Genomic DNA, 24,202 nt, shown 5'->3' with positions numbered 1-24,202 from the left:
ACCCAAGCAACTGCAGATGTTGTTACTAATTACCGATAATCATATGTTGATAGGCAGGACAAACAGATGTTCCAGCAAACCCCCCCCCCTTTACTACCATCTCAACACACACCACCCGCTTCTTTTTGTTATGCACAAACATATCTTAACCAAGTGGTTAAACAAGCATGCTGTCAACATTAAGCCGCTTTCATTACGACACTGTATAGCATTTCTGATGCTTCTGCAAAAAGCACATCGTACTCCATCACCCACCCTCCTCTTACTCTGTCCCAATTAACACTCAGCCCCCATTACATTGATTGGGAGAGGTGTAGTATTGGCTAGGTAGGCCATAAGCACATTGATCACATTGACCCACCATGTGAACCATGAGAAAATGTTGAGCTGGAGATTTCTTGCTCCCAAAAGCAGATTAAAAAAATGCCAGCTGTTGTATATTGTGTGTCTATATTCTGTCTGAGTGTGTGTATTTATATATCCAGTATGTGCTGATTTACATTGGGCGTGGCTGGGCTCTGGTGTGACAGGTTTTAGTACATGGGCTCTCATGTGGTTTTAAAGACCTAATAGGCACACGCCACACCTGAAATATATTCTTTGGGGCCATCGTCATACAAGTGTTGTCCCCCCCCAAAACATCTAATCCTGCCTAGCCCCTTGCACACACATACACACACAAACACACACACCCTCATAGCCAGTCAAAGGGCAAACTGCTGCCCCACCTCCTAAAGGTGCACCTGGCATCTGCGAGTCCACTCAAATTACATCTCCCCAATTACAGGTTATGAACCAATTAGTCACCCTCTCATTTTACACTGCCCCTATCACTCTCCCTCCTCACAGCTCAAATATGGGGGCATCTGTTAGAGATGGGGCAGAAGGTCCTATCATTGACAACATTAGGGAGGCTGCTGGTCTGGGGCATTTGCATTTGTCAGTTTATGTTGAGGGAGCCCATATACCGTTGTTCTGTTTTTTGGAAGAAATAATGGTTGACATGCAAATACCTCTTCCAGAACAGCTGTCTGGAGGCAGTTGCTTTAGCAAACTCCAACAAGTACATACATTGTAAGAAACATATACTGGGGATAATTTAAGCTGTCAAACTTGTAATTTGTAGTGGCACTCAACTTGAACTTTCAGGGTGAGCCAGTTGGCCCTGCTCTAATTCTCACCTCCTTGCTAACATGTTTTTTTAGTGTGTATGTGGAAGGAGGTGAGCACAAACAAGTATAAGCAAGTTTATACATGTACGCATGAATGAGTGTGTATTTTTTTTTTATGTTGTCGTATATTTTGTTATGCTTTGTTTCTGTCTGTGTCATGTGGTGGATAGTGTGTGTGTTTTGCAGTGTATATGTCTATCCCCCAGCCTTATGGCTTCATTCCCAGTTCTAGTTGGCATGTGTAAAGACTCTTAGCAATGGTCGGTACACTGTCGTAGCAGCCTGAGTGGAAACTCATCGCTCCATAGCAAGAATTCATTCATAATATGGCACTGTATCTGGCTACGATTTAGTCTCACATGCATATATATGACCGTATGACCACACACACAGCGTGGTGCAGAGCTAGAAGTTCGTGCTGTGTGTGCAATATTCCCTCATCGTATGAGGATTGGAGTGAGCTGCCTAAGGGCCCACGGTTAAGATCCAAAGTGCTTTGGCTGTGATCTCCCAGCTTTCTGATTCCTTTCGTATTCTGATAGAAGAGCTGGATCTTGTTTATCTTGTTTGCTGGTATGCTGTTTCAATGTCAGAACAATGACATCATTAATTAAATGTGTATTAAATGTGCACTTCTCAAGGACCACTAGGCAGTGCTTACTCTTCTTCCACTAAGTGAGGTTTATTTCCCCGTGGAAAAAGAAAAATCATCTCATGTTCAGTTTTATTTATTCAGTTTTATTTTTTCGGCAGTGCATTAATATTGTGTGAATATTATTCACATGTGTTTTACCAATATTTGTATGTGGTCACGTTTTCTTCTTCTTTCTTAATATTCCTCCTATGGTCACTCCTTTCATCTGCCTCTGAAGTCCTAAATCATGATGAAAAGGTGTGTTTTTTTTATGTGTGTATGTATACATATGCTTATGCATGTAGACTGGTGCACAGAAGAAAGGTACGCAATGTAGACAATGTCATCCAATTTCAAGCAAAGTCTTCACTTAACAAAACCATCCAGCAGATGTCAGTTGTAGGGTTTCATCTTCTCTCCTGCATTTAGAATCAGGTCTTCTGTTTCTTCACTCACCTTTGCAAAAGATGACCGTAAATCCATGAATGGATTTTTCTGTATTCTGTACAGTACACGTAGCAGTTTTTATGCCCTTGACACATGCTCCCTGTGACAGACTGAATCAATTAATGTTATATGTCATAAAAGTAATGCTGAAAAAAGTAAACCTCTTCATATACAGGAGGCCTTTTCCTTGTGCGAGGCATCTGTCATTGGCTTGAGCCCCTGATCCTGAAGCTAATTACCCAGCAATGTAAATTACAGTAGGGCTGAGTTGAACGAGGGCATCTTCATTGTCCCTTCAGCTCCTTTTCCCTCATCTTCCTCTCTGTTCTTTTCTCTCTTGTACCCAACCCGCCACACCACCTTAGCTTTCCATTGTGACTTCTAGCTAAGTGCAAGACATCATACCATCTGTGAAAACCCACAACCAAATCCCCAGCAGATGATCATTCTTTATCCTAACCCTTTAGCTCCATTTGTCCTTTTTCGCTCTGCTTTTCATTGCTCTTTTCTCTTTGAGTCTTCCTGCTTTTGTGTCTTGTGTATCTGTCTGAGGACCCATCCCACACATGTAAAACTCAGCGAGAAAATATTTAATATTCAAGTGTAAAGCTTTGGAGTAGAGCGGTGGAGTCGTTGAAAACTGGAGCTTCTGCTCGTTTGATATGCTTGCACATGCATGCATCCAAGTCAATGCACATGCTTACACATGCTCATGCACCAAAGATGTGTGCCTGTCCTCGGAGGAATGTGTGGGTTCTCTTGCAGTGTTTGACCTTCAGACCCCAGGCTCACGTGACTGAAATTCCACTCACACATACACATACATACGGTATACTACATACAGAATGCTCACACAACACACATGCACTCGGCTTCTTTTATCTGCATGCTCAGAAATAGAACCTACACCACTTAAAAAATGTAATAATACCCACAACCCCACTCAGGTCACAGATAAGACAGTCCAAAGATAAATGGCAGCAAACAACACCCATTTAAATCTTGACTGTTTTGAGGCTGTTGAACCCTGTAAAACTGAGTCTTACCATGAATCCATGTATCATGGGTGCTCCATTATTCCTCTGCCTAGCATAACTACGCTGCGCTCAGCAGGCTGCCCAGCTGGGGCCCAGATGTGGCAGCCATGTCATGTGGAGCTGGGAGGCAGAAGATAAGAGGCCGATGGTAGGCCTGCTCCTTGGTCTCGGGTCTGTTCCGCAGCGGTTCAACTAGATGTTGCGGTCGGTGCAATCTGAACTTTGACAGTCCATGTCATGCTTAATGCCTCACTTCCCAAATACAGCTCACTAGGGCTGATTTATATCTACCAGGTGCTACAGTGTGCAAGCAGCTCTAGGATGAGAGGAGGCATGTGGCCATTTCATTAAGGCAGATGAACAAGGGCTGCAGTGTGTGTGTGGAGATGAGGGGCAGGAGGCTGGTCTTTCTCAAATATAGCTCCACAGCACTGTAGCTGTCACAACACTCAGACCCGGCCAGGACAGGAGAGGAAGAGGAACTTATTAACACGCTCCACATTTCTTAAAATATCATACCAGTTTTTGCTTCTGCCCAGCTCTCATTTGTCTGTTTCCACTGTCTTTTCCCTCCTACCCATAGATACAGGATTTAAAAAAAAATGTGTTTCCAATCCATGGGCATCTGCCCCTCTAGATCAAAGTCCTGTTACACTTGTAGACACAACCATGCCAAGTTCTGGTGCAAGCACTGAGCTGCCAACAGCGTTAATGGTCATATATTTGTTGATTTCCTTCAGCTGTTGTGCAGTGAAGATGCATGTGACTCTGCCTCCTGCTCTCCCTCTGAAGGGCTTTTTGCAGTGGGCCATGCTTGCTACCCAGGCCTAATGTCACTCTATGTCACACACACCTTCTAGCTATACAATTCAGGGTGTAGACACTATCTAATAGGACCTGCTTCATTGTTTGCAATTGCTTTTTAGAAGGGGCCTATTCTGTTTCTGTTTTGTAGTTTGATGGCTTTCCCTCATATTAGGTCTCCCTGGAGGTCTGTGGCTCAGAACAGAACTCAGATTTAGTGCATATGAACACTTATGATTACAACTGCAGGAGGAACTGTTGTCTTTTAGTCACATTTCATCTCTTTATATCCTGCCAAACTGTTGTGTTTTTCCTCACACAAGGGTCTCTGAACGCCGTGGTCGACTCTGTCAGTGCTCAACGTAGCTACAAAAATGCTGTTTGATGTTCCTTGCACACTTCAGAGTCAAGTGCTGAGGTGTCTTTCAGCGTTGCCCTCCAGGCCACCTTGTTATACACTTAACAAGTTGTTTTCTTTTTGTTTTTCTTCCCTTTTCCTCTGTTGACAGTTCCTCATCACTGCTCTACTCAGAAGGAATGCACATCACCTTCCAAGGTTTTCCTTGGAATCTGTCCTTGTAAACTGTAGGGCAAGCTCTGCTCTCCTTTTAAGATGACGATTGCATTAAGATCTGATTTATGAGTGTTCTGTTTATAAACTGCCAGTGTAACGATTAGGCATCCCATTGGCATGTAAACTAGCGCACAGTTGGCTTGTCTTACTGAAGACACGTTATCGTTTCTTTTTTTGTCTCAGTGAAATACGCTTAAGATGTTCCAGCAGTAAGCAGTGGAATCTAAAATACACATTAATTGTATTTTCCTGCGCTGGGAATGACAGTAATCTGAACGTGATAAATGTTTCGCCACCTGTCAGATTCCCTCCTGTTTATTTCCACTGAATGATCCTCGTGAGCCACACAGCTCATTGTAGAAGTGGCATACGCTGTGTAAAGTGTGAGCTTTAACTGGACCTGAATGCCACTGTGGCACAAGAGTAGCCATGTGTAAGAAGTCAGTAATGTCTGTAGGGTAATTCTAATATTCATAGCAGGCTTGCTATCACAGTCTTATAAACAGTCTTTGTTTTTAGAATTTGAGACCTTTCTTTTGTTTTTGTTTTTTTCCCCTCTCTTTTGAAACCCAGTGTCCCAACATTTCTATTTCACTTCCTCTTTAAAAACACAGGGCACATTATTCTTTTAACTTTATTAACTCTCATAATTCAGTGGGGGAAGGGGGCAATAGAAAACACTTTTCCCCTGAGGTTTATTGTTTAAAACGGGTGCAGTTCTTTCCCAGGATAAGGGCTTCAACTAAGCAGAGAGGAATTTGGGCCAGGCCTCATAAAAAAGTATTTGTGTACCAGAAAGATTTTCGCTTTTCCTTTCTAAATCTTTGTCATTAATGACTTTAGCAAACGTGAAGTGGGGAGTGAATGGCTCGGCTGTGCTAGGTCTTCAAAGAAACCCTCTAATTATTTATCCAGGATATCCTACTCTAGAATTAGAGGCCAGGTCACCATTGGCTTTCATGCCTTTTTTTCTGTAAAGAAATAATTTCCACAGAATGGTTTCACTGGGACACCCTCTAATCCCTGCTCTATGTGCATGGTGTGTGTGTGTGTGTGTGTGTGTGTGTGTGTGTGATAGAGAGAGGGAGGGGGAGGGAGTCTGGATATGTGCTCACACACATGGTGGGTTATGTGCACACACAAGTATAAGTGTATGGGACTGTACCACTTCTCAGTATGAGGTGCGTAAAAGAGATAGTAAGTTTCCATTTTCCACACATAACACTGCATGACTTTCCACATCTCTGCTCTCACCCTAGACAGCTTTCACCCACATTACTCAGGTTTCCTGGTCATTTGGCCTTCACATGCCTTCTAAAAGGGATCTTATCACCCTACTCAGGTTTAGACACTTAGCCGAACACTGGGCCTAACCCTCAGGCTTGTGGCACTGCCTCACTGTTGCACTGCTGAGCCTCTGTGTGACTTAACTTACCCCCTCATACCCCTGCACGCACCTCAAAGGGTGTCCCAGTTAAACCATTTAACCAGATTATATATTTGTTTGCTCTGTCTGCTCTGTAGTCCAGTCCAGTAGACAGTTCTTTAAAATAAATATATATATATATATATACACCATTGATTCATATGTTGGTGTTTTCTAAAACTGCCTTTAGTGGTTTGCTAAAGGAGTGTGGCCCTTTAAGAATGCTCTGCAGTGGATACTTGTCTAATTCCAGGTGCCAGTGAACCCTGTGTTTTACCAGGTGCAGGACTGGGTCATTACTAAGGTATTTGTTTTCCAGATTACACAGAAAGGCCCAGGATTATGGACATGTTATCCATGTCCCCTATCTGTCTGTCAGGGCATGATCCCTGTTCGGAGCCTGGATCCCGCTCCACAGTATGCTCCTGTTTGCTGTCATGCCTAGAGTAGTAGGCCACACCCCAGAGCTACCCATGTTGTTCTGGTGGGCTACATCCCCCTCTCCCTTTTCTCTGTCAACAGGGGGTTTGGTATGATGATCAATGTCAGCTATCCTTGATGGAAGTAGAAGTAATGAAGTGAAATATAAATAATGACAGTTCCTTGTTCACCCCAATCCCTGCAGTTCCTCTGGTTTTGTATGGCAGGGTAATAGAGCAGAGCTGAGTGGTATTTGTGGGGTGTGTGTGTGTGTGTGTGGTTGGGAGGGGGGGTCAAATTTAGCCATGGCAAAGGGTTCCTGGACAGTTGATGGTCTCCAAAACATTTACATAAAGCCCCACAATTGTGATAATAAACCGTTTTATCATTGGGCTCCCAATCAATAATGCGGCTTCTTAAGGTTTAATATTTCAATGATATTGATCATTTTAACAGCTGTGTTTGTGGTCGGCTTGCCTTAACTGCAGTGCTGCGGGGAAGGTGTGTATCTGTGCACATGTGTATAAATGTGTATAAGGCACCATGCAATCGTGACTTTTAGGCAGCAGATCTCTAGAATTACATAAATGAGTTTCCCGCCTCCAAAAAGTAGAGTGATTTTTTTTTTTACTTTTGTTCATAATGTTCTGTCCTTTACTTTCATAACAACACTTCGACATAAGTTGTGGTCATCGGTTTTCTTAGCCTCCCTCTTCCACCCTCATCCTGTTACTACAGAACAAATGAAATGGAGTGAGTGCAAACAGAAGCTCTGAAAGCACTGTAGTTAGCAGATTTCACTTCCATCCTCTCTTGAGAGAACGTCTGCTTCCCGCCGATATAAATAGGGTCAGATTTGATAATTAGTAGAAATGAAGGTCCTGGGGCTCAAAGACTTTGATCAGCACATTCCCCCCTTATCCCTGACCTTTCATTGGACATGTTTCCAAAGCTTTCTCGCTTTCTCACTTTCTCTATACCTCTATACGTTCACCTTTACCTTTCTATCTTCCCTCTCTCTTTCCTGCTAATCTGCAAACACCACAGAATCACAGTAGTTCATACTATATATCTACAGATATCTTTATGGGATTTCTAAATGCCATACATTTAGAAATTTTCCCAAGGATCATAATCAGTGTGTTGTTTTCTGATTGATTAGTGCCAGACAGACTAGTGTACAAAGTATCAAGTGTTTTCTCAGCCTTTCTGCATTCCACACTATGGGAAAGTCAGCACTGCATGCTAAAGGATGTGAGGTTCCATGTCAGACTGTTGCAAATCATTCAATATCCATGGTCTGAAATTGAGCAGAAATGGGGGATGTGTATCTAACTAATCTGATAAGTATTTGAAAGACACAGCTTGAAGTTATCTCTCTCTCTCTCTCTCTCTCTCTCTCTTGCAATTCAACAGACACCCTACTGTGTACCAGTGTACACCGTTGTGCTCTGTGCACTGAGTTGCCTGGGGGCGAACATTAGCTTGTGCCCGATAGCCCTTCTCTGATTATACATCAATACCTTAATTCCAAGGATAATTAATGCTCTTATAAATTACAAAGCTTTCTAAACAAACCGCATGGGACATAACAGGAAAATAATACAGTCCAGTCTTTCAGCATGGTTTGTAAATGAAGAGAGATAGCTTGTGGCTGCTGTAATAAGAAGTTACTTTTGTAGTAATTAGAATGACCCTGCTCGATTTTACTTCAATCTGACATTCTTCAGAATCCTGGTCGTCGTTTTCTTTTAAGTATCACTCTTTAAAATTTCACTAGAACTTTTTGGCAAATGTTTTTTTTTTCTCTATAAAAAGCCTGTAACAGCATGCATATTTAAATGCAATGTATTTTGTCAGCTCTCCCTTTATCTTTCCCCCCGTACTGAGGTTTGAGTGAAATGATATGAGCCTTCTCACATTTGTACTCTTTCTACCACTGAAGCCCCCCCATGCTGGTTGCTAATTGGCGGGAGACTGGGAGCTTCCTGCTGCGTGTTCGTTGCTTCCCTTTGCTTTGCCACCCCACCAGGTCTTTCACCAACACTCTGCAGAACCCAGTAATTAACCCACAGCTAATTAACTACTTCTAATTACACCAGCACGCTGTTTCTATCACACCCTCCAAAACTGAGGAAACACTCTAGTGCCATGTGTAAATCCCCTCTGGAGGGTTTTGGAGGTTAGCTGAGCTCCAATCAGACCATTTAATCAGACTGCCCTGTGTATGAGTAACATACAGTTCTGCACTATGATTTCACTGCTGCTTTGTCTTAAATCACTTTTCTTCCGCTCCGCAACATGGAATGGATTAACAGAATTTGACGGTGTTGCGTAAAGGGTAAAATCATTTTCAAGGTTCTATTTCAACTCTATTAACAAAGGAGGCAATTGATACTATAAACAAATCAATTTTGCCTTTTCTGGACAGTATTACTGGTGCATCATGGTTAGTAAAATTGAGTTCTGCAAAATTAAAACAATCAGCACATTGCCCCCTGGGTATTTGAGTTTACTCATGTTATAATTAGCCAAGATTATTTTAGCTATAAGTGATATATCTGCTCCAACATTAGTTTGATGCATGAAGTAAACATACAAGGCAACATTTCTGAAATCTGTGAGCTGTCCTCTTGTCTCTGTAGCACCTAATGCTCCTTGGTTTTCACTGGCTGTAACATGACAGAAGCTGCATGCCTCAGTTCTGCTATCTCTGAGAAATACTCTCAGACATGCCAGTGACCGGCCCTCTCTGCTCACACACTCTCATGTAAACACACAGTACTGTTCTTCCCCGCCTCAGACTCAACACAGCCACAGCTATTTCTGTTCCACAGACTGATAGCTCCTACTGAAGATCATTGATTTTACGGGAAGCCCTGTTTACAGGCTGAGTGCCATCGACCTGAGGTGACTTTTTGCCTCCTGCAGTTGGAGCAATACTGGAGCACCCCTATGTCTGCATTAGCAGAATACTGGACAGAATATTTACAGCACACAATAAACAACAACGTTGTACATGTTAATTGTTTGATTTACAGTGTTGGGGATCAAAGGGAACAAGAACTCCATGTACCTAATATAACTATAATAGTGTATTGTCCACAGCAGTGGTTGACAAACTTTTTTAGCTCATAACTTCATGACAAAATGACCCTTTAATGGCAGTCCTGGACACTGAGAGATTATGGACATGTTTCCCTTTCAGAAAACTTGAAATATTGTCATTGTCATTAATTAAAAAAACATTAATAAAGTAGAATTAATTGATATAATATTCTTAAAAGACTGTAAGAGAATATTATTTCTAATTCCATGTGACAACAGTATTCCAGTTTAGAACCACACTCGCACACTCACATTGCAGGGTTACTTCTTATTTGGGTATTGTATTAGGTATAGTTCATCTTGCAGAGAATAAAAAGTACAGAAAAACAGAAAGAGACACTTGCAGTGCAGTTTTGGAAATATAAATTCCCTCACTGTAAAAACACAGTTTTAAAACCAGAATTTACTAAGCTATGTGCGGCATTTAAATTGACTTGTGTCTAAGAGTGCAATGCATGCACGCCCTTATTGGTGATTAATTGGAACAAACCTTGGAGATAAACCCATGCCTCACTCTGCCTGAGGACTACAATGGTTCCCCCATCAATGAGCATGTCCCTAGTGCAACATCAAAGGCCTTCCCCTGCTTTATCAATAAGAACCCTTCCTTCCCACATCTTCCTGTAACTTGCTTAGCGTTCACGCCATTGATTTTCCAATAAGCGCCCCTTACCCTGCGGTGGCTGGCCAGGCTCTGTGATGGCTCAGAGACCAGATACATCACTGAAGGGACAATTGAAAATCAGATCTGGTGTATTGTCAGGGGTTCTCTAGGCATATTAAGAAATATTTTTTTTCCATTTTGAAGAGGTGTTGCCTCATTGCGGATGCGTATGCATATAGGAGTAAGGGTCAGGGCTGCATCACACCCATAGCCCAACAGTATTCACAATATGGTCTGAGGCAGAGCTGATTCCCCAGGAAACCCTGGAGAGCAGGGTTCTCTGGAGGCAAGTCCAGGCCTTCAGGCAGGTGATCAGGCATGCTTATAATCAGATGGTTCCTTATCCTTTAATTCCTCCCTCAGTTGGCCGGTAAATCCCACCTAATGAAAGGACCCATAACTTAAAACTTATCTCATTTTCCATCCCTACCAAATGACATCCAGACCCACTCTCTGACAGTGTTCATTAGGACTGAGGCCTTTTCACAAGGTTTAACCTTATCTGCTTTGTTAGTGTGGTGCAAGGAGGTGGAGTATGACTTTTTATTTTTTTTGTCAGAGGAGAGAGTGGGAGAGCAGGGGGACCCTGGCATAAAACCTTTGAAGGCAGGTGGCAGCAGGGGTGTGATTTCTACAGTCAGGATCTGTGCATCAGCATGCTCTCCCTCAGATCAGCTCAGGAATCCAGCCTTTTCTTCCCTCTGATTATCTCTTATTGTCAGCTCAGGCTTGTTTTGGCGACATCCAGCCTGCTTTTTGTCAACTCAGAGGGCCCACATTCAATATTAAGATACAACACAAGGGCAGAGGCCATGACAGGATCATTTGTTTTGTGCAATCAGCACTAGTGCCGGTACGCAAAAGAAAAATAAAACTTTTCTACATATTAAAGTGTTTTACATGCATAATACCACTCAGCTGTAGTCACCTTTAGTTGACTGCTCTATCATTATGATTTGTGGTTGTTAACACAGTCAGCACACAGAGACACCAGCCTCCTCCACTTCCCCTCTCCTTCGACCGCGTCTCTTTGTCTGTCTCCCGGACTTGTTTAGTGCCTCCCAGAGATTAAAGCTTTTCCTGCTTTAAACAGGTGTCACTGAGCCAGGCAGACCTCCGAGAGACAAACAGCGTTATATCAGTTGGCCCATCTGCGACTTGCCGACTCCAGACAATCCCATTGCTCATCAGTAACCACTGCAGGTTATTGAATTACACCATCTTGATTTTAAAGGACAATCCTGTTTTCTGTAAGCAGTGGACACACCAAGCTGGCTCAGAGCTCCAGCACTGATCAAGAGTCATCGTGTTATCCTGTCTACTGCTAATTGCTTCAGGTATCTTACAGCAGTAATGGAAATGGATGGGTACCTACCCTCACTACAGTACACTGTAGCCTCCCTGTTCAGACTCAAGACCATGCAAAAATGAGAGAGAGACCTTTAGAGGTCATTGTGAACTAACAATCTTAACTACTAGTTGTACATGTGGGCCCAATGTTCCCAGGCCTGGTCGAGACAGGCAGTGGAATCTGGAGGGAGGAGCTGACAGAATAGATTACAGGAAAAAGGTGTGAAACACTCCGTGCTCAGACAGGACACATGGAGACTTTTTCCTATGAGGCAGTCACATTTTTCTGTTTTTTTCTTCAATTCATTTTGTGCAGTTTATCCACGTGCTTTTAGTTTGAAGAATCAGTGTCTGTTTGACATGTGGCATTTTTTTTTTCTTGCATTACTCTCGCTGCCCTTAGTCCATTTGTGTGAAATGGCTGTTGAGCTCATAGCCTCTTATTAATGGAGCAGATAATAAATACAGACCAGTAGGGCTAGTATCCCCTCACTCAATATGGCAGCCATCTCTAAATCATGTCTGGCTGAATAAAGCAATCTTGTTAATAAGCCAGCCAGCCTAATATCTTTCATTTTATATGCAAAGTAAGGCAAGGGTCATCTGGCTTTACTTCTGTAGTGTGTAAATAAAACAATCAGATGGGACAAAAATGACAAAAACCTCATCTTTGCAGTCATATTTCAAACTTCCTTAATCAGAGTCTTTGCTTTATCACTATAAAGCTTCTATCTTTATTGTTATGTTGTCCACAACATTCTCCTCTGGCATTATATTGTTTACGTCCAAATACATAAGAACAATTTTAAAACGGAAGTGCATTGTATTTGACGTTTGCGTGTATATGGGCTAGAGAGGTCTCAGGTATGTTGTGTGGGAGGCAAGCTTCATCAGACATTCATGAAGAGGCAGACAGACATTATCAATCTCTCCTCTCTCTCAGTGGTTAATATGTTAGGGTGTGGGGGTAGACTCCATTCTGATCACAGCTGAAATTTGCATCCCTAAGTAAATAAGTAAATAAATCAAGTGCAAGCAGTGAATGTGCTAATCAACCGGGACATGGCAGTGAGCTTGGTGCCGGGAAACTTTGCTCATGTAATATTCAGCACTGGTGGGTTAAAGGGCAGCCCAGAGTTATTGGTTTCAGCCCGATTGCCCCCTTTAATCAATGTTGGCTGCATCCCTTTAATAAAATTATTAGCTCAGCAGTATCTCGCGCTATCATTTTATCTCTTCTGTGCTCTAAATTGCAGCCTGTGTTGGGCCTCTCAGATGCTCGGGGCATGGCCAGCTCCCGAAAGCTCAGCTCCCATTTATTATTTCAGAGACGGAGGATGGCTGGAGTGTTTGAAACCAGGCTGAGTGTAGAGGTTATTGGATGCATGATCTAAACACAGCTGCAGTGAAGTCCCAACCCAGCTTATGTATTTTGAGCTCACTGAAAATACTGCCTTTTATTGCTCTTGATAGAGTTCATACACATCTATATCAATAATGCACATATGTTATATTCCTCTACTATGTATACAACTTGAAGATGGAGTGATAATGGTAATACTGTTAAGAATGTCTTTTTTTAGATGCAGTTTTCCCTTTTTCTTCCAGTTATGTAAATGTACAATGTGCTGATGGGTGGCTTCTCACTGTCTAATTATCTCACAAGGAATCTATTTGATCCATTAAGTTAGCCTGTTTCTCCTTTTTTCTGACTGCAAGTTAATTAAAAACGGATGTAGGATTTGCAGAATATAAGATTAGGGGTGTTGTTTGGAAGGTGAAGATAAAAGATGGTACCTTCCTGATATGGCAGGAAGATGAATCACGGATGGCTTATTAGTGCTTGTCTCAGGTATTGTGTTTAAGTACCTAATCTAGCATAATGAGCATGGTGTCATTTTTCCAATTATATCTCAGACTTCTGTCTCTCACCCAATGCGCCATACATTTGATGTTCTTCCTTTAAGGTTCCTATACATAATGTCTCTTTCATACTTATACGTATCTTATCTTTTCTTAGTAGGTGTAATAATATTTTGGAAAATATACGCATTTTTGGTTCCAACATTGGCATGATAAATGATGAGTTTTGAGTGTTTATGCATATGCATATATGTTTACACTGAACATCCCAAATACAAAAGTAACCTCTTATGTACCCTAATTTGTGTCTCTGCAGGCCTGGATGCGATGACCGCCTCATGTAGGCATCAGCATGGACAGCTGTGAGTCTCCTGTGGTTTCTGGGACAGACGATGGGCTCGGCTCCTCCCAGCAGCAGCAACCACCACAGCCCTGGAACGATCTCTCTAGTTCACAGGTCCCTTGCACCAACCAGGCCCCTTCCCTGGACCCCCTGTCTCTCTCTGCTCCCTACCCTTCTCAGCCCCAAAACTCCAGTGCATCTCATGACGGGGTGAGAGAACTCCAGTCCCAGCAGCAGCAGCCAAAACAGACATCACCCCAGGCCCACTGTGATAGCTCTGCCACAGGCCAGCTGCATCCCAGAAGAGAGGGTCTTGAGGAGGAGGAGCTAGAGGGAGTGAGCTGTGGAGAAGAGGAAGAATCTGAGGACTTAGATGAAATGGAGATTGACAGCTGTTTCCCAAGTCTCCAACCCTTTCCTGGGGTACCGATGGCTTCAGGGGGAGGGGGGATGCCCACTCTTTTGCGACATCAGCCCACACGACAGCAGGGAGCACCTGAGAGTGGGAGTGAGGAAGGAGAAGAGGAAGAGGAAGAGGAGAGCAGTGATGTGGAGAACCTGGCTGGAGAGATAGTCTACCAGCCAGATGGCTCAGCCTACATCGTAGAGAGCCTCAGTCAGTTGATCCAAAGTGGTGGGGGCATGGTACCCGGCCTGCTTCCCACAAACTCTCTCAATAGTGGGGGAAAACTGGGGGAACCTGCTGGGACTTCATCCTCGGTCTACCCTCAGATCATCAACACGTTCCACATAGCCTCGTCCTTCGGGAAGTGGTTTGGCAATTCAGACCAAGGTTTCCCCAATACCTCAACCATGGCAGGCCTCAGCCCTGTCCTGCACAGTTTCCGTGTCTTCGATGTGCGGCACAAAAGCAACAAGGATTACCTGAACAGCGATGGGTCTGCCAAGAAGTCCTGTGTTTCCAAAGATGTTCCCAACAACGTGGATTTCTCCAAATTTGATGGGCTAACCCTATATGGCAAGGGTAAGCCTATTTTCATGTGTTTTCTCTGCAAGCTGTCCTTTGGCTATGCGCGTTCTTTTGCCACTCATGCCGTCCATGATCACCACATGACACTGTGTGAGGACGAGCGGCAGCTGCTAGGGGACAAGCAAGCATCTGCCATCATCCAGGGCATTGGGAAGGACAAAGAGCCCCTCATAAGTTTCCTGGAACCAAAAACTAAGAGCACTCCTCTGCCACCTACCCTGCTCCCCATTAACTCTGGCCAGAGCTTCTATGGCACATTCAGTGGTGTCCATCTGGAGCCTGGAAGCAGCAGCGGGGGCAGCGAGACCCTCCTGAACAAAGACTCTGACTCTGGCCTCCAGCAACAGCAGCAGCAACAAACCCCACTAAGTTCAGTCCTCTCTCTTGGAGGGCTGAGTATTCCCAAAGCATCCACTCTTACCTCATCCCAAGGCTCTGCCAAAGACTCCAGTACCCTGCCCAAACAGGGAGGGAGAACAGAGGAGCTTGCTGGGAAAGAGTTGGCATGCACGGGAGAGGAAGGGGGTACTGAGGGACATGAAGGCAAGGCCCACCTATCAAGCCAGATGGGGGGCTCAGAAGAAGAGGAGGAACTGTTATTAGGGGAGGAGGAAGATGAGGTGGAGGCAGAAAGCACTGCAGTGGCCTGTGGTGGTAACAGTAGCAGCGGCGGGGGTGAAGTGGGGGAACCAGCTGTCTCAAACCAAAGCATTTCCAAATCTCCTTTATTGATGCCTAGTAGCGCTCTCCAGCCTTCTACCTGCACCTCTGCAGTCAGTTCCACACTCAACAGCAAAGCCCCTGCTTCCACTTCCTCCTCTGTCAAGAAAGAGGGTTCAGCTTCAGAAGGTGGGGGGAGGACCTCAGAGCTCCCTCTGAGCTTTAACTGTCAGGGGCCTACTGTTCCCATGGCAATGGCGGCAGCTGCCGTCAGAAGGAGCGAGGATGACACTGCTGGCACTTCCTCCTCACCTCTGTCCTCCAATGCTGCTGCTGATGAAAGTGCCAATCGAGATAGTGCCACAGCTCCAGAACCAAATGATTGCCCGGCAGAGGGAGAGGAGGAAAATGGAGCCCTTCTGCACCATCACCACATGCACCACCATCATCATCACCTCCACCCTTCATCTCATGGCCTCTCCCACGTCCTCCCAGGGGGCTCCTGTGACATAACGGGGATGGGCGAGTGTTCACAGAACCATGGGTCTGGTGGCCATGGAGGAAGTGGGGTAGAATGCCCTAAATGTGACACCATTCTGGGTTCTTCACGCTCCTTGGGTGGTCACATGACAATGATGCATTCACGCAACTCATGCAAGACACTTAAGTGTCCCAAATGCAACTGGCATTACAAGTACCAGCAGACGCTGGAGGCCCACATGAAAGAGAAGCACCCAGACTCTGGAGGCTCCTGCATGTACTGCAGCAGTGGTCAGAGCCACCCTCGTCTGGCTCGTGGAGAAAGCTATACCTGTGGATACAAGCCCTTTCGGTGTGAGGTATGTAAAAGAAATGTGAGGAATGCAATGACAATGATACTTTGTGATGTTGGTTTGTTGATTTAGGCTCATGTAAGATGTAAAGTGATATTCAAAAGTAATGTATTTATCACGTAATTGCAGTTCAAGAGAAAATTTACTATATTTTGTAGGTGTGTAACTACTCGACCACCACAAAGGGCAACCTAAGCATCCACATGCAGTCGGACAAGCACCTGAACAACATGCAGACACTGCAGAATGGAGGCTCCATTGGCTCTGCCCAGGAGCAGGTGTTTGGACATACCCCAGGAGGAGTGGTGGCTGTCCCCTCAGTGACCCAGGCCAGTAGCCATCACCCTCCCCACCACCACCCTACACAGTCCTCCACTCATATGGCTGGACCGTGTGGGGCCCCCTCCCCAACCAAGCCGAAGAGCAAACCGACTTGGCGGTGTGAGGTATGTGACTACGAGACCAATGTGGCACGAAACCTGCGTATCCACATGACCAGTGAGAAGCACATGCACAACATGATGCTACTCCAACAGAATGTGACTCAGATGCAACATGGCCGACTTGGCTTGGGAGCCATGCCATCACCCTCTGAGGCGGAGCTGTACCAATATTACCTGACCCAGAACATGAGCCTTCCACCAGGCCTCAAGATAGACCCAGCTGGAGCTGAGGCCCAGTTCCTGATGGGGAGCTTTCACCTTGATCCCAACATGGCTGCCCTGGCCCCTGCACTTGGTGAGCCCCATTTTTTCCTTTCAGAAATGCCCCTAGTTGCCCAAAATAACCAAGTATAGCTTAATGCTATTTCTTTCATGTGGAATCAGTTTCAGTTCGACTTGATATTGAATGCAAATACATAAATTTACAGGAACACAGGACACTGATGTCATTTACATTTTACTGATTAACAACGCACAAAATGTTAAGTAGAAATATCCACATATTGTCCCTCTCCGCTGCTATGTATAGTAGGTACATCACTTTTTAGTTGGTGGCTGCCTCTTTCTCATGCCTTATTTCTATAAAGATAGTATGCATGATAATAGTCTTCATGACAGTAAGGCCAACTATCATGCTCAATGCCTTAATCTCGTATCTATAGTAAAAGTTAGTTTAGTTTAGTTTAATTAACAAATGTGTAGCTATAGCTTTCTCTTATACAGTCCTCTTATTAAGATAGCTAAGTGACACTGGGTTGATGTAATATTGCCTGAATTCTGAAGTTCACTTTGTGACACCCAATTTTGTTCAACAAAATTAAGTCAAAGGGCCAAACCTCTATGTTTTCTCTTTGCCCTTCCCCTCAGGCAGCCAGCCTCACCCTTTTTGTCATTATTCCCAAACTGCTGCTGAACTTCACCACTGGAGTTCTCCATTTTTTCCAACTTTGTAATTGCAGCTGTAAATTTTATCTTGGTCAAAGAAGGGAGGTTAGAGGGCTCAGCGTGGGTAATTCAGCAGCATAGCAGAGTGTTTGGCGTGCCAGTTACAACCCCGCAGTTTGTACAGACTTGTCTTCAACTGTCGCCAGTTCAAAGACACAAACAAGAATTGATTGCTGTGACTAATTCTTTTTTCCCTCTTCTGACATCTGGTTCATTTTCCTGTGAGGTGAGCTGTAATAAGCATGTTACAAGGGAGGCAATGATGACACAGTCTGGGCCCATAAACTACAGTGGTGTCATCTTTGGTCACACTTTAAGGAATCCTTAAAGCCATCATACACAAACACTGTGATATTAACTCTACAGTATGATACATGGGGCTCAGTAAATCCCTGGAGAGAATCTGCCAACACAAGGAGATCTCTGACCAAGCAGCTAAAGTGAGAGGTGCTCTTTCATGCTCTCACTTAGGATTTTTGACTTTTCAGTGTGTTGCTGAAGAGGTAGATAACGAATGTTGACCTCACATGATCTTAGCCTCCTGGTAATCCTTGTTCCCAGGACTCAGCTCCTGTAGTGAAAGGAAGATATGAGATGGAGTCGATGAGAGTTAAAGAGTAGGGTGGGAGATGGGACTTGTAGCTATTTGTGCTGGAATTTGTTGTCTATCACACACTATGAGGCAGCACAAAAGAGAAGTCGGTCAGCTTTTCATTTAAAAAATAGTTAGACAATGGTTATCAGTATATATTCACAATATAATGGTTTTGATGGACAAAGAACCTCTGTGAAAACAGATGCAAAGCTAATGGTCTACAACCAGAATTTAATGAAGAACAGGATTCAGGTCTGTGGTAAATCAATGAATCTACATGGTAATGGAGTATGAGAGGCAAGTAGAAATAAGAGATGTAAGGTGCAGGTGGGATAGCGATTGGGCACGCACGTGAGTGTTTGTAAAAGAGAGAGTGTAAGGAGCCATGACTGGGGAGCTGGGTCTGTGAGTGATTTCAGAGGGCTTCTCAAAGGTCTCCCTCTCCTAGCTATAAAAACTCAGGTAATGGAGAAAAGTCCAAGAGCAGGCTGCATACTGCAGCAATAAATAAAAAGGAGCTGCTGGAATTAATTTAGTGTAAAGCCAGGTGGGGTCAAGCCTGCATGCGTAGTCTGGGCAGGGAAAGATTAAAGATCAGCAAGCAAAGGCAAAAACTCCGTCTGCTCTTACCTCATTTTTTTAGCATTCGTTTCTAAAGTCAGCCTTCGCAGACTGTATAGACATCAGTTCTGTGGTTGGAGTCATAGGATATGTGCTTGTTTTATTTTTTCCCCTCTCCATCGTTTAAATTCAGTACCAAGCAGAATTAATCTGTTAGGTGTCCATATTGATTTAGAGGCAATCTGGAGAGAAAAAAGCAGAAGAATCCAAGCAGAGAAGAGGATTTTTTTATATTATTCAGTGAACAAGGGTGATAGATTTGATTTACAGTAATCTACGCTTTGGAACTCCTCAGGTCTTCAGTAATGATAAATAACTTGCTTTTTCTGTGGAGCTCATGGCCTCTGGAGTTTATTTACAGACAGGCCATGACAGGATACCAGCCTAAACAGGGCGATGTGCACATTCATTCCCGATGGTTCATTCGCTCGCAGTGTGAGGTTTTAGTCCAGGATTTCTCCTTTCTAAGCTTAAGGCAGAGATAGCTATAGACCCATAACTACATGCATGCACATTATCCTCCTTGCAATATAGACAGAGCATGGATTTTCAGAGTTGAACAACTTTATGTTACCCAAGATGTTCATATTGACAACAAACTATAACTTCCTTTGGAAAGTATTGTGCTTATTAGCGCCAAGTAATAAAATAATGATATGCATGCCCTGAAGTAATTTACTGAGGAGAAGTGATCTTTGTAAACTGAATTATGTTTTAGATTGTAAGCTTTGAATACATCCACAATAATGGTAAATATGTGTATGCAACCATTGAAATACCTCTTTTACCCTTTTCCTCTGTGTTTTTTTTGTCTGTTTTTTTTTTTTTCCCTGCGCACTCTAGTAGGTGGGGAGATCCCTATGGACGTGCGGCTGGGCGGTGGGCAGTTGGTGTCTGAAGAACTGATGACCCTGGGAGAAAGTCTATCACAAACCAGTGATCCCTCCCTCAAGCTCTTTCAGTGTGCTGTGTGCAACCGCTTTACCACTGACAACCTGGATGTGCTTGGCATGCATATGGGAGCTGAACGCAGCCTACCGGAGGAGGAGTGGCGTGCTGTGGTGGGCGACTCTCACCAGTGCAAGTTGTGCCACTACACCACTCAGCTCAAGGCCAACTTCCAGCTACACTGCAAGACGGACAAGCATGTGCAAAAGTACCAGCTTGTGGCTCACATCAAAGAAGGTGGCAAAGGCAATGAATGGCGCCTGAAATGTGTGGCCATAGGCAATCCAGTGCACCTGAAGTGCAATGCTTGTGACTACTACACTAATAGCCTGGAGAAGCTGAGGATGCACACTGTCAATTCCCGCCATGAGGCTAGCCTCAAACTCTATAAGGTCAGTGGTCCTCAAGCTCCTTTATAACACCCATTACTCAAATTTGTCATGGCAGTGTATCACATCGTCCATATCATAACTGAATATATGTACACATATTAGCTGGGGGAAAAAGTGTGTATATAGGTAGGATGTTAGTAGCAGAGACATTTGTGACCATAATCTGACTTTTTCATGCAGCACACTAGCTAACCTGCAATATGCAAATGCTGTCTATAACTTGACACTCCTTCAAGAGACACAGTAAATGTTCTAGTGCTGCCCACACCAATAAACTAGCAGCTCTCCCAAGGAATGAAGGATAGCTTTGTTGTGTAACTCTTACCCTTCCAGTAGCCATATAGAAGCAGGGCCACAGTGCTGCTCTGAGAAGAACATGGCAGGTGAAGCTGGTTTGGAGGTTTAGGGGTGAATCACTTGGAGACGAATGAAGAAGTGTGAGGAGACAGAGGTTTGGTGCTAATACTCCTTGGAGCGGTAGAGGCTGAATCGCTCACGACAGCTGTATTGATTTTTGCTGGACTTGGAGCTTCACCTTCTCCTCTAATCATTCCATAATAGCCAATGGATGAACACTCTCCGAACAAATGGCCATAAATCTAACAGGCCTGATTCCACTTAGGTACCTATCCTGTGTGTCTGCGGCTTCGGCCACTCAGCGCTTAACCCAAACTGGCATAGCTGTGCACACACGCACACACATACAACACACACAGCACATACAAACACTGAAACCACATACTCCCTGTAAGCCTACAATACATGCGCATCAACAGAATCTAACATATACAGTAACACTGTGTGCGGTGTCCCCTAGTAGATGCTGCCTTTATTTATAAGAAGTCCACTCCATTGTCAAGTGTTTGACTCTTAAAAAGTAAACAGAAACGGCTATTTAAACAGTTCTATTGCTTCACACTTTTGTAATGGTATCTTAGTATATTATGCTTTGACCTCTTTTGGAAAGGAAGTACAAAAAGGCATGTGAAAAAATGTGCTGCTTCAAACATGTTGTTTTTAATCACATTAAAAACTAAGGTGAAGTGGTCCATTTGAACCCCCTTATGAATGGATCCTCAGAACCAGTGCCGTGGCAAACACGTTTCCTTTGTGCCTAAAGAACACTGAAAGAGAGAAGTCAATTTTCAGTGTTTTGTCAAAGGGGAGGTTTTGATACAGGGTTCTTAGTACAGCCATTAAGGGGCCCAAGCACATAGGAGTTATTGAGAGAGGATATGCAGCTTGGCATGCCAGTCTACGCTTTCCATCAGGACAAGCGAGAGGACCAAAGGAACATGTTCAGATGCATGGGGTAATTTTAGATACATAGAAATGCAAATATGCAACATAATCCTCAGAAGTGTTGAGTCAGTTGTGAGACAGCAGAAAAATATAGCATGAGATCATTGTGTTTTCCCATTCCGTGGTCGTCCTCACCTGGCCTTAGAGCCTGGCCTTAGCGGCTGGACTTACTGGCCCACATTCCAATGACAGTCTTACATTAGACAAAAATAGACGGGGTCTGGACTACTCTGTGTACCTCTCACCTTTGGAGACACTTGTTTTGTCTCGCAGGATAAGGTACAATTTATATTACATTATCTTTGTGCTTTCCACTTTCCTGTGAGCCCAAAAATCAAAAGAGAAACAGATTTGTTTTATCCTCTCTTTTTTTCTTGCAAGGTTTTTAAGAGAGAAGAGACATATGTCATACTGCTGCTCAGGCTGTGGAGGATTAAATATGTACAACACATCCAGGCATGATCATTTTTTATGACTTAAGCCTCTTAAGATGGCTCCATATTTCTTAAAACCAATTGATCTTCTGAGTAAGAGTGTGTGCATTTGTCCAGAAATTACCTGCTCTTTCAACTGCGGTCCTCATAAGCTCTCCTCATCCAAGACACTACTCAAAAACAGAGATGTTCGTGAGTTGACAAGAATAATTATAATATTTTATGACTTACAAATGTGATTAGCGGACAACAAGTATGTAGTTGTGAGGCCTCTTGTCAGTACCAGCTCCCCACTTGACAATGTCACAGTCTTCAAACCACATTCAGTTTGCTCTCCTGGTAGGGTTACTGACGGGCAGGATCCCACAGTGGCCCGCAAGCCTGTAAACCTATCTTGGTGTATTATGCAAAGACAAAAAAAGGAAAATCACCATTCATTTATTCCTCCCCAAAGAAATCTGATGCAAATAGCACCATTTTTAACCTTTTTGGGGAGAAAATAAATCATCAAGTCAGCATAAACAGGCTGTAAGATGTGGGAGATGCTTGGGACACTTCACCCAAATCAAACTGGTTTGCATTAAACAGGCCCTTTGTGTGCACAGCTCCATATAAATTGGAGCCTGTAATTACTGGAATTAAAAAGGAAGGTTTAAACTGAGGGCTAAGCTGGATGGGATAATTTGAGAGTCTGTGGTATGCGGCCCATATTAGGGCTTTCTAAAAATATCACCCCCACTACCCCATGTATTGGAATGTTCCAAAAGACCACAGTAAGATCCAGCAAGTCATCCTGACCGCACGGACCACCTCGCAGTGGAGGGTGATGCGGTCTTCCCCTGGGTACTATGCTCTCAGTTGAGAGATACCCATTCTGAGATTTGTGTGTTCTGCCAACACACCCCTGTGCTCTGCAGCAAACTTTCACCTTCTCCTTTTCCCATGGACCATAAGGTTTTTAGTGGCTCTGATGATAGCATGATGGTCACCCATCTGCTCCTAGAATGGTCACTCCTAAACCAAAACAGATGTGATCCATTGCAGTATCCAAATAACCCAAATGCTGGTTTGTGTACTGTATGTTTTTAGAATATCTAACTCTCCACTGAAACTCTCTGTTCATCTTGAGCAAACGAACCGAGCTTCCATTCTCAATTTACAATTAGCCGTGTACATAATATGTGAATATGATAGCCCTTATACCACCAGCAGTAGGCCTCAGGACTTGGCTATGTGCTAATGTGGAGGTGAGACGAGTGGAACTTGTCCAGCTCCTAGGCCTTGGCCGCCCTGGCCAGACAGAATGGGTGGGGCTGAACCAGGCCCAGCCACAGGCCTCAGCTTCCAGTCAAGGGTTGGGGGAAAGGGGAGGAGCATGGGGGTTAGCTGGCTACCTTCCTTGTCTCGGGGGCCGGTGCAATCGGCGGTAATTGAGATTGATTGGATGTTATTTTTCCTCTTGCAAATGTAGTCCATTAGCTTGGCACATGCATAATCAGTTTAGAGCGCAGTTAGCCGAATGTAATCATGTTCCTCGGTGTCTGCTAGCACAAAATCCACTCCAGATGCCACTTGGCCATGGAAAGAAAGGGAGAAAGTGCCGTCACTATCAGATCGGGAATCTTTAACCAAGAAAGTCCTGACACCCCTCCCTCTGTCCTTGTTCTGCTCTATTGAGCACACACATAACTGTACAAACTTTTCACCTACCTTTCTCTCTACCTACCTTACACACACAGTCGCATCCACTGTCTGTTCCTTACCGATAAGAACAAGGATTTAGATCATATGTTCTGCATTTTTAACTGTACCAACATAGTGTTAGATGGAGCCCAGCAGCTGACCCATTAACAAACACAATACATGTGTGTCTTGGATGGAGTTACTGCTCTTAGTTTACCGTTCAGTGCAATCCAAAAGAATCAGAGAACAGTGAGGAGAGAAAATGTCTACGCTCTGCAGAGAGCAAATAATCACAATGAAATATAATAGAGGAAAAGGGGTAGTAATGTAAATGAAGGGATTAGTGGTTACATGAAAAGGCATTAAGGTGTTTCACTGATGATCCTACTCAGCAGAAGCACTGGCTTCACAGACTCAGGAATGCAAGCCATGATGACCTCTCTCCAGTAATGACGATAATTACCAGGACAGACTAAAATCCTATTGGACTATACAATAGTTTGTACTTGGGTT

General features: G+C 43.9%; 1 protein-coding gene across 1 annotated transcript in view; it reads left to right on the top strand.

Moving 5' to 3' along the window:
* Nucleotides 1–24,202, top strand: part of zfhx3b (zinc finger homeobox 3b) — a 136,018-nt gene that overhangs the window by 32,828 nt on the left and 78,988 nt on the right. The window contains exons 2-4 of the mRNA XM_070832750.1: nucleotides 13,816–16,332; nucleotides 16,485–17,064; nucleotides 19,774–20,270. Coding sequence (XP_070688851.1) covers nucleotides 13,852–16,332; nucleotides 16,485–17,064; nucleotides 19,774–20,270 — 3,558 coding nt within the window. The 5' untranslated portion in view covers nucleotides 13,816–13,851. The remainder of the gene's footprint in view (nucleotides 1–13,815; nucleotides 16,333–16,484; nucleotides 17,065–19,773; nucleotides 20,271–24,202) is intronic.

This window comes from Pempheris klunzingeri, chromosome 1 (assembly GCF_042242105.1).
Source record: "Pempheris klunzingeri isolate RE-2024b chromosome 1, fPemKlu1.hap1, whole genome shotgun sequence".
Taxonomy (NCBI): domain Eukaryota; kingdom Metazoa; phylum Chordata; class Actinopteri; order Acropomatiformes; family Pempheridae; genus Pempheris; species Pempheris klunzingeri.
The sequence above is the reverse complement of the archived record's forward strand: the minus strand, read 5'-3'. Positions and strand labels throughout refer to the sequence as shown.